At 46.8% G+C, this 16,414-nt stretch overlaps 1 protein-coding gene across 2 annotated transcripts in view; it reads left to right on the top strand.

Moving 5' to 3' along the window:
- Positions 1-14,699, top strand: part of SV2C (synaptic vesicle glycoprotein 2C) — a 152,408-nt gene extending 137,709 nt beyond the window's left edge. For both annotated transcript variants that reach the window (XM_021700088.1, XM_021700095.1), the window contains one exon: positions 14,516-14,699. In XM_021700088.1, coding sequence (XP_021555763.1) covers positions 14,516-14,699 — 184 coding nt within the window. The remainder of the gene's footprint in view (positions 1-14,515) is intronic.
- The last annotated feature ends 1,715 nt before the right edge of the window (positions 14,700-16,414 follow it).

Genomic DNA, 16,414 nt, shown 5'->3' on the forward strand with positions numbered 1-16,414 from the left:
TCAGTTGGTTGGGCGACTGCCTTCGGCTCAGGTCATGATCCTGGAGTCCCTGGATCGAGTCCCGCATCGGGCTCCCTGCTCGGCGGGGAGTCTGCTTCTCCCTCTGACCCTCCCCCCTCTCATGTGCTTGCTCTCTCTCATTCTCTCTCTCTCAAATAAATAAATAAAATCTTTAAAAAAAAAATTTGTAAGACTTTCAGCCATTATATATTTGAATATTTTTTCTCTTCTTCTGCCTGAACTCCAGTGACATGAGTATTAAATCTTTTGTGATAGTCCCAAAGGTCCTTGATGTTCGGTGAATTTGTTTTCAATCTCTTTGCTCTGTTTCTCTTATTGGAAAATTTCTATTGTTCTCTTCCAGTTCCCTGATTCTTTCCACTGACTCCTGCATTCTGCTGTTGAGCCTAATCACTAAGCTTTTTTTTTCTATTTTTTCTAGATGTTTTCTATATTTTATGTGTTTCAAGTGTGTTCATGATTGCTCACTGAAGCATTATTATCATGACTGCCTGAAAATACTAACATCTCTGTCATCTCTAGGTTGGCATCTCTTAATTGTTTTTTCTCAGTCTGTTTGAGATCTTCCCAGTTGTTCTTAGGATGAGTGATATTCAAGTGAAAAGTCATTTTCCTATTATGATATGAGACTTTATTTTTTTTTATTATGTTATATTAGTCACCATACAGTACATCATTAGTTTTTGATGTAGTGTTCCATGATTCATTGTGTATAACACCCAGTGCTCCATGCAATACGGTATGAGATTTTATTTTATTTTATTTTATTTTATTTTATTTATTTATTTATTTATTTATTTATTAAAGATTTTATTTATTTTTTTGACAGAGAGAGACACAGTCAGAGAGGGAACACAAGCAGGGGGAGTGGGAGAGGGAGAAGCAGGCTTCCTGTGGAGCAAGGAGCCCGATGCGGGACTCAATCCCAGGACCCCGGGATCATGACCTGAGCCGAAGGCAGATGCTTAACCGACTGAGCCACTCAGGCGCCCCTGGTATGAGATTTTAAATCTCTTGTAAACCTTTAGTTTCTGGACACCTCCCTGTGGGGAGAAAAGGGTACAGTGCCTTATTATTGCCTGGTGGAGGTAGATATCCAGTGTCCCCACTCAGCCTCTGTTGACACACAAGAGCGGGTGATATCTTCATTCATGTTGGCCAGCAGTGGGAGTCCAGGCTCCCCTCACGATCATGATACCATGGAGGGAAAGAAGGGAGAAGGGAAGGAGCTCATCACTGGCCAGCAAGGATGAAACTCCCTACTTAGCCTTCCCTGATACCACTTTGGTGGTGATATGGAGTCACCACATCACAGTTTTGTGAGGGTGGAAGTCTAGGCTCTCTCCTAGGCTTTTGCTGGTATGGCTGGCATTTGGGCTATAATTTTTTTGGTGTTCATTTGGAGGAGAAAGATTATTGTCTAAACATTTTTTGTCTTTCTAGGCTGCCCCTACCCTGGTCCTCTGGCTAGAGAGAACAGGGTTTGTTGGGGCTTTTTAAATAATCTGTTGCTGATGGTATTTCCACATTGCCATCTTCTTCAGTTCCGAGACTGAGATCAATGGAGCAAAAGAAAATGCAGGGAACTCACCACTCCTAAACTCAGATTTGTCTGAGATCAGTGGAGCAAAAGAAAATGCAGGGAATTCACCTACGGTCCCTGGCATCTCTGCCTTTTTTCTGTCTTTCAGAGTCTTCTTATGTTTGCTTTTTAATATCCAGTATTTTTAGCTGTAGTTAGTGGGAATGCTCATGAAAGTATGACTACTCCATCTCCATATGAATTTTAATATTGTTTACTTATTCATTCAGCCTTTTTTTTTTTTTTTGAGTGCCTGTGATACAACCATGAATAAGCCATTTGTGGTCATTACTCTCACAGAGTTTGTGGACAAGTGAACATCAGGTATAATAGAGTGAGGTGTCAGGGTCATTGTGAGGGAAGTACGTGGTGTTGTGAAAGCAGAGAAGAGGGCTTCTTGAAAGAAGTGCCATCTGAGCTGAGACCTGAAAAACAGTAGGTGATGGCTGAGCAAAGAGATGGAGAAAGAACATCTCAGATGACATATGAAATACTATCTGAAAATTTCTGGAGGCTAGAGTTAACAGAGGTAATCAAGGAACAAATCAGGAATGATCTTGTAAATTGCATCATCCTATGGGCAATGGGGAGCCCTTGAAGTATTTTAGGAAGAAGAGGGACAAGCTCAGAGAAGGGCTAGAAGTTTATTCTGGTGGCCAGAAAAGAGGCAGGAGGACTGGTTAGGATGCTGAAAATAGTGATGTGAACCAGAAAAATGTGGGTGGGAAAGGAGCTAAATCAACATTCAACATGTTCACTGATATTTAGAAATATAATAAACAAAACTTCATGGTAAGTTAGATGGTAGGGTGAGGAAAGAGGTCATCAAAGATGATTCCAGTTTCTGCTTGTAGAGTTGAGTGGATGGTGTTGGGCATTTTGAGACTGGGACACAGGAGGGAGAGAGAACAGGTTTGGACTGGGGTCGGGAAGATAATGAGCTGCCATTGTGGATGTGTTGGGTTTTCATGTCAACATGATGTCTGATAGGCATTTGGATTATTAGGTTTGGATGCCAGAAAGACACCTGAGCTGGGGATAGAGTGCTCCTTCACTAAGTCATTAAATTCTGGATGATTTTGGAATATGTATCATGTGGCAGCAATTACTCTCGTTCTTGAGGTACAGCAGTGAACAAAACAGGCAGAAAACCCTGGCTTGATGGAGCCTATGTCCTACTTGGAAAAGACAGCCAATAAACAATTAGATAAGTAAAGTAGTTATATCAAATGGTCCTTATTGCTATAAAGAAAAATAAAGCTACATATGGGCACAGAGAGCCCTGGAGTCCGGGAACTTACAATTGTTAACAGGATGGTCTAAGAATATGCAACTATAAAAGGCGACATTTGAGCAAAGATGCCGGAAGTTACTTGGGAAGAGAACATTCACAGCAGGGGCAGCAGTGAGTGCGAAGGTCCTAAGCTGTAAGTGTTGGAGGCCAGTGGGAGGAGGGGCAAAGAAGCTTGTCACTCTGGAGCAGCATAAGCAAGGTGGACGGTAAGAGGCAATAGGGCAGAGTAGACACGAAGGACTTCGATCTTCATGAAAATCCATTGGAGGGTTTGGGGCCAAGTAGCGACATGATCTCATGTATGTTTAAAAGGAGAACTGGCTTTTGTGTTTAAAATATACTACAGAGGGTCTGAGGTGGAATCAGGGAGAACAATGAGGAGTGCACTGCAACAGTTGTGGCAAGAGACAGTAGTGCCAGTGGATGTGGTAAGAATTGGTTCAATTCTGCAAATATGTGGAAGACCAACGGACATTGCTGAAAGATTGGATGTGAGGTATGGGGGGTAGGCGGTGGCGGGGGGCGGGGCGGATACTCAGAATGACTTTAGGGTTTTTGACCAGAGCCACTGAAAGGCTGGGGTTACCTTGGCTGATATAAGGAAGATTGTGTCAGGGGGAAGTTAGGGAGGAAGCATCAGGAGCTCAGTTTTTTCCTGTTAAGTCTGAGATGCTATGAAATATCCAGATGGAAATGTCAACTAGGCAGTTGCATGTATGAGACCAGAGTTCAGGGAAGAGGCCTGGGTGGGAGGTAAAAATTTGAGCCCTTTCAGTATAGAGAAGAAATTTAAAGTCCTGATGTCAGATGACGCCATCAAAGGACAACATGTAGGTAGAGAAGAGGGGAGTTCTGAGGACTTAGTCTGGAGACACGGGAGAATTCAGAGGTCCAGCTGATGAGGAGAAGTGAGGAAGGAAGACTGAGAAGCAACTAGGAGTGAGGTAAAGAGAAAAGGCATGAGTTAGGTCCTAGGAACCACGTGAAGAAAGTAGTTCAGGAAGAGGGATTGATCAGCTGTGATAGATGCTGCTGGTGGACCAAACAGATGATGGGAATTGATGATTTGAATTGGGGTTATGGCAGCAACTAAGTTACCGGCATGACGGTAAAGATAAGGGCCTGCTCACTAGTATCATGGCAAAATCCCAGTGGCCAGACTCCCAATCATGCAACAGTTGATCCTGAGGCAGGATCAGGGTTGACCTACCTTGAGGTTTAGTTGACTTCTGCACCCCAGACAGGGTTGAATCCGCAGGTGGGAGAGAAATGGCCCCATGTGTAGAGACAGGAGGACCTTAGGGACAGTCAACGAGTGTACACACATGCATGTCTGAAGACAAGCAGCCATCCCTTTGTTCTTCTGCACTCTTATGACATCACTCTCCTGGCACCCGGGCTGGTGACAATATGTGGAGACCGGGCAGTAGGGTTAGAGTGGCCTGGCAGGTAGTTGAAGGCAAAGGAAACCAAAGGGAGGCCTACAGAAGAATGATGTATCTGAAAAGGTAAAGGGTCAAGTCGGGGTAAATCCATCGAGGTAAGAAGATCCAGAGTCAGCACAGCATGTAATAGTAGAAATCCAGAAACTCAGGCCAGGAGAGTAGAGAACCAAAAACGCTCACCCTGCTCTCACCCTAGCCGACCACCTCCATTTGATCCTTCCTCTTCATCCCAACTCTGCACTGACAGCTGGGGATCCTTGTGGAGGCCAGGTTCCCAGTGTCCCCGAGGACCACGGTGATTGGGACTCAGTGGTCCACGCAGGATGCTTCTTCCCCTGCCTCCGAATTCTGAGGTGTGGCCTTGAAGGAGAGAGTAGTAGGGATTCGTGCTGGGATGTGGGGCTGATGGAAAAAGCAAACAAAGTTGAGTATGTGTCCGTGAGGCTGGGAAGTCAGGACAGCTCTGAGAAGCATTGTAAGGGAAGAAATGGAGAGCAGAGCAAAACAATAGATCTTTGAAGTGTGAGCCTTATTGAATATACAAGTCACTGTATAGTATTTTGACAGTTTCTAATCATCCCTACACACATCAGCCCCTGTTTTGCGTCAAAAATAAGCAGGGAACCTATTACCTGTAATGTAAACAAAGGGCAACTGATAAGATATGAGATTATTCTAGTTGATGAGAAATATGACTGCAGCACTGTGCCAGAGATAGAACAGATTTTCCCAGCTTGCCAGAGATCTAACAGGGGGCCCCACCCACGGAACACATTGGTCCAGGGGAGTTTCCTTTTTCCATCATTTCTCCACACCCAGCTGCTGCCACCATCTAAACTGTCTCAGTCCTCCTTGGACTGCGAGATGCCAACACAAGAGACAATCCATTTATTGGGTTCAGTCCGGGCTGGTTGGACTCCATCCCCTGTATTCTAACTATGAGAAAAATCATAACTTCTCCCTCATCTCTTCGACTCTTCAAAGAGGAAACAATATGTAATGATAGGTTGACCTGGATTTACCTAGTGTTCGTTAACCCCATCCTTTGGCTCCCTTCCTTTCCTGTCCTCCTTAGTCAAGGTTTTAGACCACCTGAAAATCCTAAACATAGCCACCTGACGTAAGAGACTCATGCACCGGCTCATTTGGGTTCTCAGTTCTGCCTTCCTGTCATTCTGTGTCCAGCCAGTGACTTCCTGCTGCCACCCTGTGGGGGTGACAGAGCTCCACTGCGGGACACTTCCTGTGTCCTTATGGCCCAGTGGCCACTTTGACCCCTTCTCCATGGAGCTCAGGGCGAGGAGCTCCCACCTTGTAAATGGTGAAACCCAAGCTGTGCCCGAGCCAGCAGGCCTGTACCCCGGGTACTCGTCCAGCAATGTGCTCCTGCCTTTCTCTGGCCACCGACCCCCACTCTCGTCTTCCCCCTTACACATACACAGTTTCAGACATGGCCTCAGAAAGCGTTTGAAAGTCAGCCTGTGATTGTTCCCACCTGCTACTCCCTGCTCGTCCTGGGCAGCCACTGCTGTCACCCAGCGCCATGGGAAGGTCCTTTTTTTCCATGAGCTAACCCAAAGCATCTGCCCAGAATTAGCCACCCGAAGCCCCTCCCCATGCTCTATCCTGAAGGTCTTCTAGCCTGGATCTTGTACTGACCAGCTGGGTGACCTCAGCGAGACCACTCAGCGAAACTGTGCCTCATTCGTTTGAGAGACAAAATGACGGCATGCTGCATCCGTGGTTATGAAGATAAAGACCTCACTTAATTTTTTTTTACAATCTTGACATGAAGTATTTTTTTCTATCATTTTTATCTTTATAGACCTTGTCATTGTATTATATATGTATGTGACCTGAGTCATTTTGGCCATTCAGGCAATGTCAGACCCTTTTCGTCTCTGGCAGTGAGAAGAGGAGTGTGAGGGGGTAGGAAGTAGACATGTCCTTCACCCCCCGCCTCTCTCTCAGGTGGTGTATTGCAATGGTGGCAAATCCTACCGAACGTGCAAATGGGCACAGAAGCGGTCTTACAGCCTGTTCTTGACTCCAGGGAAGTCCATCTCTCTGCTGAACAAGTCCTTACAGGAAAGGGCTATGGGACCATGATGACATGCCAACAGCAGGACCATCAGCCCTGGGTCTGGTCAGGCCTTTAAGTGTTAGGGTGCAGGACCAGTGGGCTCTAGAATCTGGAGTCTGAGCCAAGGGTACCATTCCACCAGTTTGAGGCTACTGGGCTTGGAGGATGCTTGCTCATCCATGGTGCTAAGGGCAGAACATTCTTTCCAGTCAACTACATACCAAGCACTCCTATCACCAATGAAACATTGTCTCTGCGTGCATTAACAAACTTTCTCATGCAGATTTCTAAAATGATGTGTAAAGCCCTAAATATCTATCTCTGGCCTATTGATTCCTGGTTTACATGTTTTAAATTCTAGAGTATAGAACAACTTAACTCCTCTTTGTACTGAAGTACTTTTAAAGCAAATTACCACCAGTACACATGATGATAGAATGTTAAGGGGTGTGTTTGTTTACTGTCTATTACCCACTACAATGTGAGCTCCTTCAGGGCAGGACTTTGTTTTCCTTATTTATTTGCATAGCTCTAGGTGAATGGGAGGAGGGGAAAGTAAGGGAAGAGAAGGGGATGCTTTTTAAAATTCACCTGGCTATGGGCTGTGGTTTTCCTTCCCATGTGGGATCCCGCACCGCACCCCTCCTCCCCCATCTAGGTAAGCTGGTTAGGCCTGTTGTGAATGAGGGATAGTCCTCTTCCCTTCCCTCTGGCTGCCTTCTGCACCCCTTTCTGCTTTTGCAGTCCAGAGCCTGTGACCTCCCGACGCTTCAGCAGCCAGCTCCCCCTTGGCCCACACAGCACTGCCTACTGGAAACCCTTTCTCCTCCTCTCTTCGCCTTCCTCCATCAGTAGTGGGGAGGAGGCCTGGCGCTGCCAGAAAATAGCTTAGATCAGTCCTTTAGCCTTTCTGGAGCTTGGTTTCCTCATCTGCAAAACGGAGGTATGTCAGGCTCGGTGCCTGGATTTAGGTCATCTCATTTAGGTCATCTCATTTACCCCATATGTGATCGTCACTCCAAGCCTACAAGAGTAAGGAGGCTTACTCTATTTTCTAGAGTGGAAAATGAGGCACAGAGAGGGGCAGAAACTTGCCCTGGGCAAGTTTCTGTCACTGAGGCTCAAACCCAGGTCTGTGACTCCGAGGTGCTGCTCCCAGCACAGACATACTTACCCCTGTCCTAGCCGGTCTGGGGTAGAACTCCGGGAATTGACTTCTAAGAAGCTTGCCTGGGAATTGGGATCTACAGTCCTGTTCACGAATCCTGGCCTTAGATGAACTCCAAGTTGCCTCCCAGTGCTTGCTTTCATCCCATCACTATCTACTCTGGCCCGGGGAACTCACCTACTTCCCACCTAGCTTCATCAGATACAGGGGAAGACACAAAGACTTCCATTAGGGCCTGACCATGAATATTGGCGTATCAACAGCACAAGCACTAGGGAGACCCTTGATGGTGATGGGGATGGGAGGGAGATGGAGGGCTACCTTGCGCCCAGGGATTCCTCTTGGCTCACAAACCATAGGTAAGTCCTTCTTCGCTTGTGTGGAAGGCAAGCCCTGCTTACAGTGGTATAGGATGCCGTCTTCCCGGGTTAAGGAGGACACACACAGACCACACACATACACACACTACTTACTTGGATGAGACAAACTTTCTCTTTCTTTGAAGCTCAAGAAAGTAATTGAATTCAGTTTTTTCTGACTTAAGAATGTGAAATTAGAGTTCTATCCTCTGAACAAGCAAGAGGGTAGGCTGGAATCAGCAAACAAACATGGCCTGACTAATGCCCTTTACAGAAGGCTACTTCCAGCATATTTTGAAGATGTCAGGAAATTCCACAAGTATCTTGTGCCTGTCCTAAAGGGGCAGCGATGAATGGATGGAAAAACTCTACAATCCTGCCCCCAAATCAGGCTGAATCCAGACAGGAGAGCCCTGAGATTGGTACAAGCCAGGCCTTAGTGGGGGAGCAGGAAGGAGGACCTCCTTCAGCAGGGGGACCTTCATGGCTGCCCAGAGCCCAGCCTGCCCAGTGGCTGCATAAGAGTTGGAAGAAAAAGAAATGATTCAAGTTACGTGAGAAACAGAGTGCCGCTGGGAGAAATAAGCTGTGAAAAGCAGCGTAAGCTGGCGTAGAGACGGGGAAGAAAAGAGGTTGGATGAAGCCTTTGCCTTGGATTCCTCTCCTGGGGGCCACAGTCTCCCCCCACCCCAACCATATCATAAACATTTTCCCTCGCCTGGGTTACACTGCCTGATATTTCCTAATGAACACATCCAAGCGAAGGAGGTCTTGCGTGTGAAGGTGTTTATTGCAGTAGCATTCATGTTCCCCCAGTTTGGAAAGCTCCTAATTATCCCAGTGGTATGGTTACAGAAATAATGGTTAGAAGCCCCATCATTTCATTTTAAAACATAAACAACATGGGATGGTTTTATTAATGATTGGGGGGAAAGCAGAAGCAAAATTGTATAAATCCTGTGATTCGTAAAAAACAAGGATATGATTGGAAGCACACTAAAGGGAATTCAGAAGTGAAAACCATTTTTTGGAGGGGTGGAGTAGGTGTTTTGCTTTTGTAATCTCCTTTTGGCATATAATAGTAAATCCAGATCAATTCAATAATGCAGTTATCTCTGGAAGAATCCAGGGTCGTCAGCCCTGGACACACCAGTTTTTGGAAGTTCCAAACACTCCAGTGCCGGGGCCCCCAGCAGAGCAGTAAGGTCAGAATGTCTGCGGGGGTGGCCCCGGGCATTGGCGTCTCCACAACCGTGTTGTCACAGCTGCATGGGTGATGGTGTGCCCCCAGCTCTGAGCACCCCTGGGCGAGACTGTGGTCATACAGGGCCGTGCACCCGAGTTCCACCAGATTACTCTTCTGACTCCACATTGAAACAGCCGAGGACGTGGGACACTTGTTTGGGGGGCTGGGGGAAGGCAGGCCATTTGGCGCTCAAGGGGCCTTTGTGGGGGTGTCTAAGACGGAGTGGGGTACCACAGAGATAAGTTAGAGAGATGTGAGGGTGTTTTGAGAGTCAGAGAACACCTTTGTCCACATTTCCATCCTTCACCTGGTGAGCTCCTGCTCCTTCTAGATGAATTCTCTTCACCTCCATCCCCTCTGAGAAGTCTTCCCTCAGTGCCGCACCCCCACCCTGAGATCACCTCCCATCCGCTGCACCCCTGTTGTACGCTGTGGCTGGCCGTATTACTGTCCTTAGCATGTTGTGTTACCATGATCCTTTTGCATCTGTCTTAATGCAAAAGGGGACTTTGTCATATTAATCTCGGGCTCGCTGGTGCCTAGTGTAGTGCGTGGCACATAAAGCTTAATGAATGACCATTAAATGAATAAATGCATAGAAGAATTAGGACATTAGGACTATATTAAGGGCCGTTTTGCCTCGTAGACAAATATTCAAGGGGTTTCTAGTGCTTTTAGCATGGTAGTCCAGTCGCTTGGATGGATCCAGTGGTGAAATAGCTTTTTTAGATAAACCTGGGAAACGTGCCATCGTTTGTAATGCTGTTTCCATGAGAAAAAATGAAATTCATTTTGTGCTTTCAAGAGCCAACTTCTGGGTGAATCCCTAGAGCACAATGTAAAGTAGTTCCTCCTTACCTGAGGTTTTCCTTTATGCAGTTTTGGTGACTCATGTCCCCTCAGGTCTGGAAGCAGATGAATCTCCTCCTGACACAACGATAGAAGGTCAGTGGTAGCCTAATAGCACGTTCCAGTGCCTGCGTCGCTCACCTCACGTCATCTCCTCATGTAGGCATTTCCTCGTCTTACGTCATCACGAGAAGAGTGAGTGAGGACAGGGGTACCTGGCTGGCTCAGTCGGTGGGACCTGGGACTCTCCATCTCACGGCTGGGTCATGAGTTCAGGCCCCACATTGGGTGTAGATATTACTTAAATTCTTAAAAAAAAAAAAGAGTGAGCCCAGTATAATAATATATTTTGAGAGAGAGAGACCACACTCACCTAACTTTTATTATATTGTTATAATTGTTCTACTTTATTGTTAGTGATGGTTAATCTGACTGAGCCTAATTTATAAAGTAAACTTTATCATGAGTAAGTATATATAGGAAAAACATAGTATATATAGGGTTCGGTCCTATCTCTAGTTTCAGGCGTCCACTGGGGGTGTTGGAACATCTCCCCTGCAGATGAGACGGGGTTATGATATTACTGATTTAAGGACTGCCTGTACTTTCCAAAATGCCCCTTGCTGAGTCCCTCGTATTCCTTTTTTAACTTCTTTTTTTAAGACTTTATTTATTTATTTGACAGAGAGAGACACAGCAAGAGAGGGAACACAAGCAGGGGGAGTGGGAGAGGGAGAAGCAGGCTTCCCGCTGAGCAGGGAGTCCGACGAGGGGCTCGATCCCAGGACCCTGGGACCATGACCTGAGCCGAAAGCAGACGCTTAACGACTGAGCCACCCAGGCGTCCCTCCTTTTTTAACTTCTACCAGTGATTTGACTGAGTTGTCCAGAAAAAGTTCTTTCCAAAAGTTTAGATTAAGCAAAGAGAATGCTTCCCTTTTACCCCTTAAAAGGTAAATTCCATGAGCTGAGTCTGGATCTACCCCATTTCAGGCCTTTTCAAAATGAGCATTTAATTTGTTTTCCTGATTTCAGCAATCGTGGGACGGATCCTTCAGTCAGCGTTTGAAACCATGGCTCACAGTGGCACGGCGCCTACCATGTGCCAGGCACGGCCTACCTGTTGCTATTATTCAGCATCCCTTGCTTCTTCCCAGGAGCCCCGTAAAAGCCACGGCTGATCCTGCATTGAAGTCAGAAAAACGAAATTTAAGAAAGAGGCCGAATGTGAGGGCAAAACTTTCCTCACCCTATCCAGAATGGTGCCAGTGGTTTCCTTTTCCCAGCCTCTAACCAAAGCTAAAAATGATATAAATGCCCTGGGACCCACTCCATTGGGAAGGCCCTGGAGAAGCCACAGCCCGGCAAGGGATGCTCTGGAGGCCACGCCCCCGGCAGCGGAGCCGGAGCACCGCAGTGAGCCAGCTCCCTGCACTAGCACTGGGCTCTCAGAGGGAGTTAATGGTGCAGGACAAGGCCACCGTGATAAAATGTGGAACGGGGCTGCCGGGGTCCCAGGGTACTGTTTGGGGAAAGAATTTCCATGTAAAAGATTTAAGTAGGTTGAGCAAGAATTGAAAACAAAGGATTCTGGCTGGAGAGGTAGGGGAACAAGGGATGGAGTTTATAGAAAGACCATAGATCAGTTCATTCTTTCTCCTTGGTACTTGTTGGTTAAGAGAAGGCACAGAACATCTTTGGCCTGAAGAAAATTCAGTAGTTTGTCCTGCTGTTGAGAAGTCAGCGAAATGCTGAGCTCTGCAAACTCTCAGCTCCCCACCCTCAGAGGACTTAATGAGCATGGGGTAACTTGTACTTTGTGTGTCTGTAGAAGTTCATGGCTTGCCTTTAAGTAAGAGCAAGGCAGTAAATGAACTGAAAGCTTATTTACTTTATAAACAGACAACCAGCAAGGGAGAGCTACTTCGAGAATGATTTTGGTAACACGGCTGTGTGTCTGATGCATGGGAAATCAACCCTCCAAATCACAAGTATTTGAAGAAAGAATTTACTTATCCAAGGAAAAGACGATCACATTTTCTCAAATGCCAATGCTAATTTAAGGAGGCTCTATGCTTCGTATCCATACCAGATTTTCGTGTGAGGAACTGTCTCTGTTCGATAAATGAAGATGGAGAGTCATAGAATATAAAGATTTGATCATTTTCGTTTGGGTTTTTTTTTTTTTTTAAGCTTCAGATACCAGATGCTCCCAGTGCGTGTCTCTTCAGCGCTGTCCAGAAATCTCAGGAAGTTGTCCATACCATAAGGAGATAGCCACCCATATTTTATACCCTGTTCAGAGTTATGGCTTGGGAAAATACAGTTATTTTAACCCAGCTGTAAACTCTGTTTGGGTCATTCTGCAGTTTCAGCATCGAGAGACTTCTTCCTACGGAAGAATGTTTTCCTCTTATCAGCACCATACACACTAGCCATTTTTCCCAGACTGATACAGTTTATCTTACTACCAGAAGATGTATTTGGTAATTTATGAGCCTAGAATCTAGAAACTAAAATGTGGTTTAAAAAAAGCGAAGGAGGTCAATCTGAAAGGCTACCTACTATAGGACTCCCAACTATCTGACATTCTGGAAAAGGCAGACTTAGAGACAGTAAAAAGATCAGTGGTGGGCAGAGTTACTGGGGAAAGAGGAGGGATAAATAGGGGGAGCACAGGGATTTTCGGGTAGTGAAACTATGAGTCTGTATGATACTGTAATGGTGGATACATGGCCTTATACATTTATCAAAGCCCACAGAATACAAAACACAGAATGAACCCTGACTTAAACTACGGATTTGAGTTAATAACAATGTACTAATATTGGGTTCATCAATTATAAACCTGTGTACCACACTGAGATGTTAAAAATAGGGGTGCGGGGTGAAGGTTTATGTGGGAACTCTCTTTGCTTTTCACTCAGTTTTTTTGAAAACCTAAAACTGCTCGAAAAAGTGTTACTGAACAAACGAGGAGTTCAGCCTCATGGCATCTCCGTGGAGGTGGGGGAGGCGGTGGATGATGGTGTCATTCTACTGAAGTCCTCTGCAGTACCCAGCAGGTAGCCTCCAGCAATTTCGTTTGAAAATAGTTGTCAGTACATTAAATCTTACCTTTCTAGTGGTCGTTGCTACTACTAGTCTCTTTATTTAAAAACAAGCCAAAAAGAAGAAGCATATAAAATTAGCTTACTCTCTTCTCAAGAAGTTCCTGTTTTTCTGTCAGAGATTCTGTTACACCCCTTCCACATTCCATGCAGTTGGCAGTTTTGCCACACGGCCAAGGTCTGCCTGCTCTACCTTCCAGGTGTCTTGGCCAGAAAGAAAGTTGGCACTTGCTACCTCTTTTTAGGGCCGTACTGACCAGTGAAGTCACTGGCCCTGGACAGAGTCACAGGCTGAGTTCTGTAGGAACTCAGCGTATTCCTCTCTGTGGTGTGGGAAGGGGGGCGGATGGGTAATAACCACAATGAATATCTACACTCTGTACAAAATGGTACTAGGAACAGCTCAGAGAGTGATGGGCAGTTGTGACTGGCCGAAGGAAAGCCCACACTTACGCATTTACAAATCAAAGAAAGAGGTGTACTGGATGCTACATTTGACAGCGTATAAAATGCACTTCCCTCTGGAGGGGGAAAAAGGTGTCCAACAATGATCTTGCATTCAATTTGCCTTGAACACACAGATGTATCCATGACGGACGAGAAAGTGAACTGACATAGAGGCTGAGGACGTTCATAGTATGTCGTGACGTCAGTACCCTCATGAGCAAAATTAAGTTTCCTAGAGTAAAATCACACTCAAATACCAGCAGAATGAGCAAGAGCTTCTCTAGGCCGATGACCGGATTCTCCCCAGTAATATTTTCCTGGACGTGATTTTCCACACAGAACTCTGATGAGGATGGAGGAAGTGCTGTTAGCTCATTGGTGGCCCCCCTGCTCAGCATTCGGTGTCTGCCTGCTCCCAAAACATGTGTGGAGAGAGCATGATAATTCACCTCTACGGCACCCGAAAGATGAGGAACACAAGCCAGTCATCCCTGATTTGGTCTGAAAATTCCATGATTTTAGTTATTTAAAACCTCACACGTTAATGGAGCTATGAGGAAAGAGGGAGGGGAAGAAAAATTTTAAGACATATATGGTCCTGTCTTTTCATTTAACTCTGGAAGAGAGAAGAGACTTTTTGCCCTGAAATTGCCTTTTTCTTTCTGTTCACGATAAAGTGGAACTTCTGGGCAGAATAAGAATCAGTCAAGGTGAGGAGAAAATCAGCAGAGGGCTGAAGGACCAGTACCAAGAGCTGAGGTTCTCGACCTCCGGATGGGCTGGCAAGCATTCCATTGCTTGCCTTCGTGAGATACAACACTCTTCTTGGCGGTCCTTGAGGACATTTGTGTTTAAGGCTGCATCTGGGAAGTCACTTTGTCAACCTTGTCTTGTGTCTCTTCCCCTTGCAGGGCGACAGGTTTTGGCTTCCTGAATGCCCTGTGCAAAGCAGCGGCCGTCCTTGGAAACTTAATATTCGGCTCCCTGGTCAGCTTCCCCAAATCGATCCCCGTCCTGCTGGCCTCCACTGTGCTGGTGTGTGGAGGACTGGTGAGCTTGCGCCTGCCCGACACACGAACCCGGGCCCTGATGTAATGGGGAGCAGGCCATCCGTAATACTGCATTTCTGTCTCCTGCCCTGTGTCGACCCTCCGGACTGACTCAAGGCTTCAGATTTTTCTTTGCTCTCCTCAGATCTCAAAAGGTGGTAAAATAGCAGAACGCTAACTCTTGCCGTGACTGAAATGTAGATGCATACCACCCTGCCCCTTAGATGTGAGTGTGCAGTGTTTTTCAGGCCCTGTTCCCTTCCGAACGGGGGTGCTCCCGGCTCCCAACAGTCAGTCAGTGGAAGCGTTGCTGAAGTGTCCTCGGCAGCCGGGCCTCCCTGAGATCCTGCTCCCTGAAGGTTGAGGAGCCTATGCTGCCCTAAGAAATAGACACTGCTTCTGATTTCACATTCACGGGAAATATAAGTTGGCATATTATTGCATTTGTGCTGAGGAGAGGGACTCTTCTTTTTTTTCTTTTTCCCAAACAGAGTGATATTTCCTGTTTACTCAGAAAAGGACACCCAGCTTAATTCTTGCTGTTACAGCAGGGCCTTTCAAAGAAAACCATGTGGCACCAAACGGAGCTGGGTGGGGCTCTTTTGAGGCCTGACAGGGAAGGTGGCTTTGCTAACAAGACGGATAAAGGCTATGCCCTGAGCGGCAAAGATCTGAGTGAACGGCATACACCAGATTTCTGCCCAGTTCCAGTCCTGAAAAATCTGAGGAGGCAGTCACGCTGGTGTCTGTGATGGTGGCCTGGGGGCCAGAATGTTAGGAGATCAGAGATCAGAGACAGATCTTCTGCCTCTGTTTACCCCCGTCTCCTCCCCGCCCCCACCCCAGCTACCCTTGATCTTGCCAGGGAGCAGATTCCAAGAGAGAGAGCCACTTTCCGAACCCTGGGTCTGCCTGCCTCATTCTGCCCTTCGTCCAAACTGTGTTCAGTCTAGAGATGGTCAGTCGTCTCCGTTGTTGTAAGTTGCAAATGAGGAAGAAGTCCACCCTCTAGAGGCGTTTGGAAAGGCAAAATGCTGCCTTGAGGGTACCACCTTTCTGAGGGACGGCGCCCCCGCACCCTTGACACTGGGCTTTCTAGCTGGTAGCGCTGAAGTGGGTCTTCTTCCTCTAGCGTCCCCTGGTCCTCGTGCTCCCGGCTGCCAGCTCTGAGCGGAACCCCAGCCGGCTTGGTCCAAGCAAGGGGCCCTCTGGCAGACAAGGTGGTTTGGGGCTGCTTGCTTTACCTCTGGAATCCTCCTGTCCCTGGAAGACAGAGGTCAGCAGGACATTCCCACGGGCTGTCAGCTCTGCGACCTTCTCACCCCTCAGGCCTGCCCCTCCTCCAGGCTCATCTTTTTTATTCATCTTCTTTGAAATCTGAAGCCTCCTTATAGACTTGCAGCAGTGACCAGCAGCCAGGAATAAATCCCATATTAAAACAGTATTCCTGTTTTTAACTCTGTCTTGTCAAAGGGTTATCCTTGTTACTTATTATAGCATTTCCAGCAGGCTGCAGCCCCGGGGCCCCGGGAAGGGAGAGCCTTTGTCTCCAATAGCCATTCCCTTCAAAGCCCCATCCTGACCCCAAAGGCCCTCTGCCTCCTTCTCCCCTTCCTAATGGTGCTCCTGGAGCTCCAGAGTGCAGAGTTCTGACTCTGTGAAACTTTTCTTTCATGAACATAGCCATGAATCGATCACCCCTTGAAGTCATTCAGGTCTGTAAAGGGGGCAGCCTGGTGTTGGAGGCTGGCAGGAAGAGGG

Source organism: Neomonachus schauinslandi, chromosome 7 (assembly GCF_002201575.2).
Source record: "Neomonachus schauinslandi chromosome 7, ASM220157v2, whole genome shotgun sequence".
Lineage (NCBI taxonomy): Eukaryota > Metazoa > Chordata > Mammalia > Carnivora > Phocidae > Neomonachus > Neomonachus schauinslandi.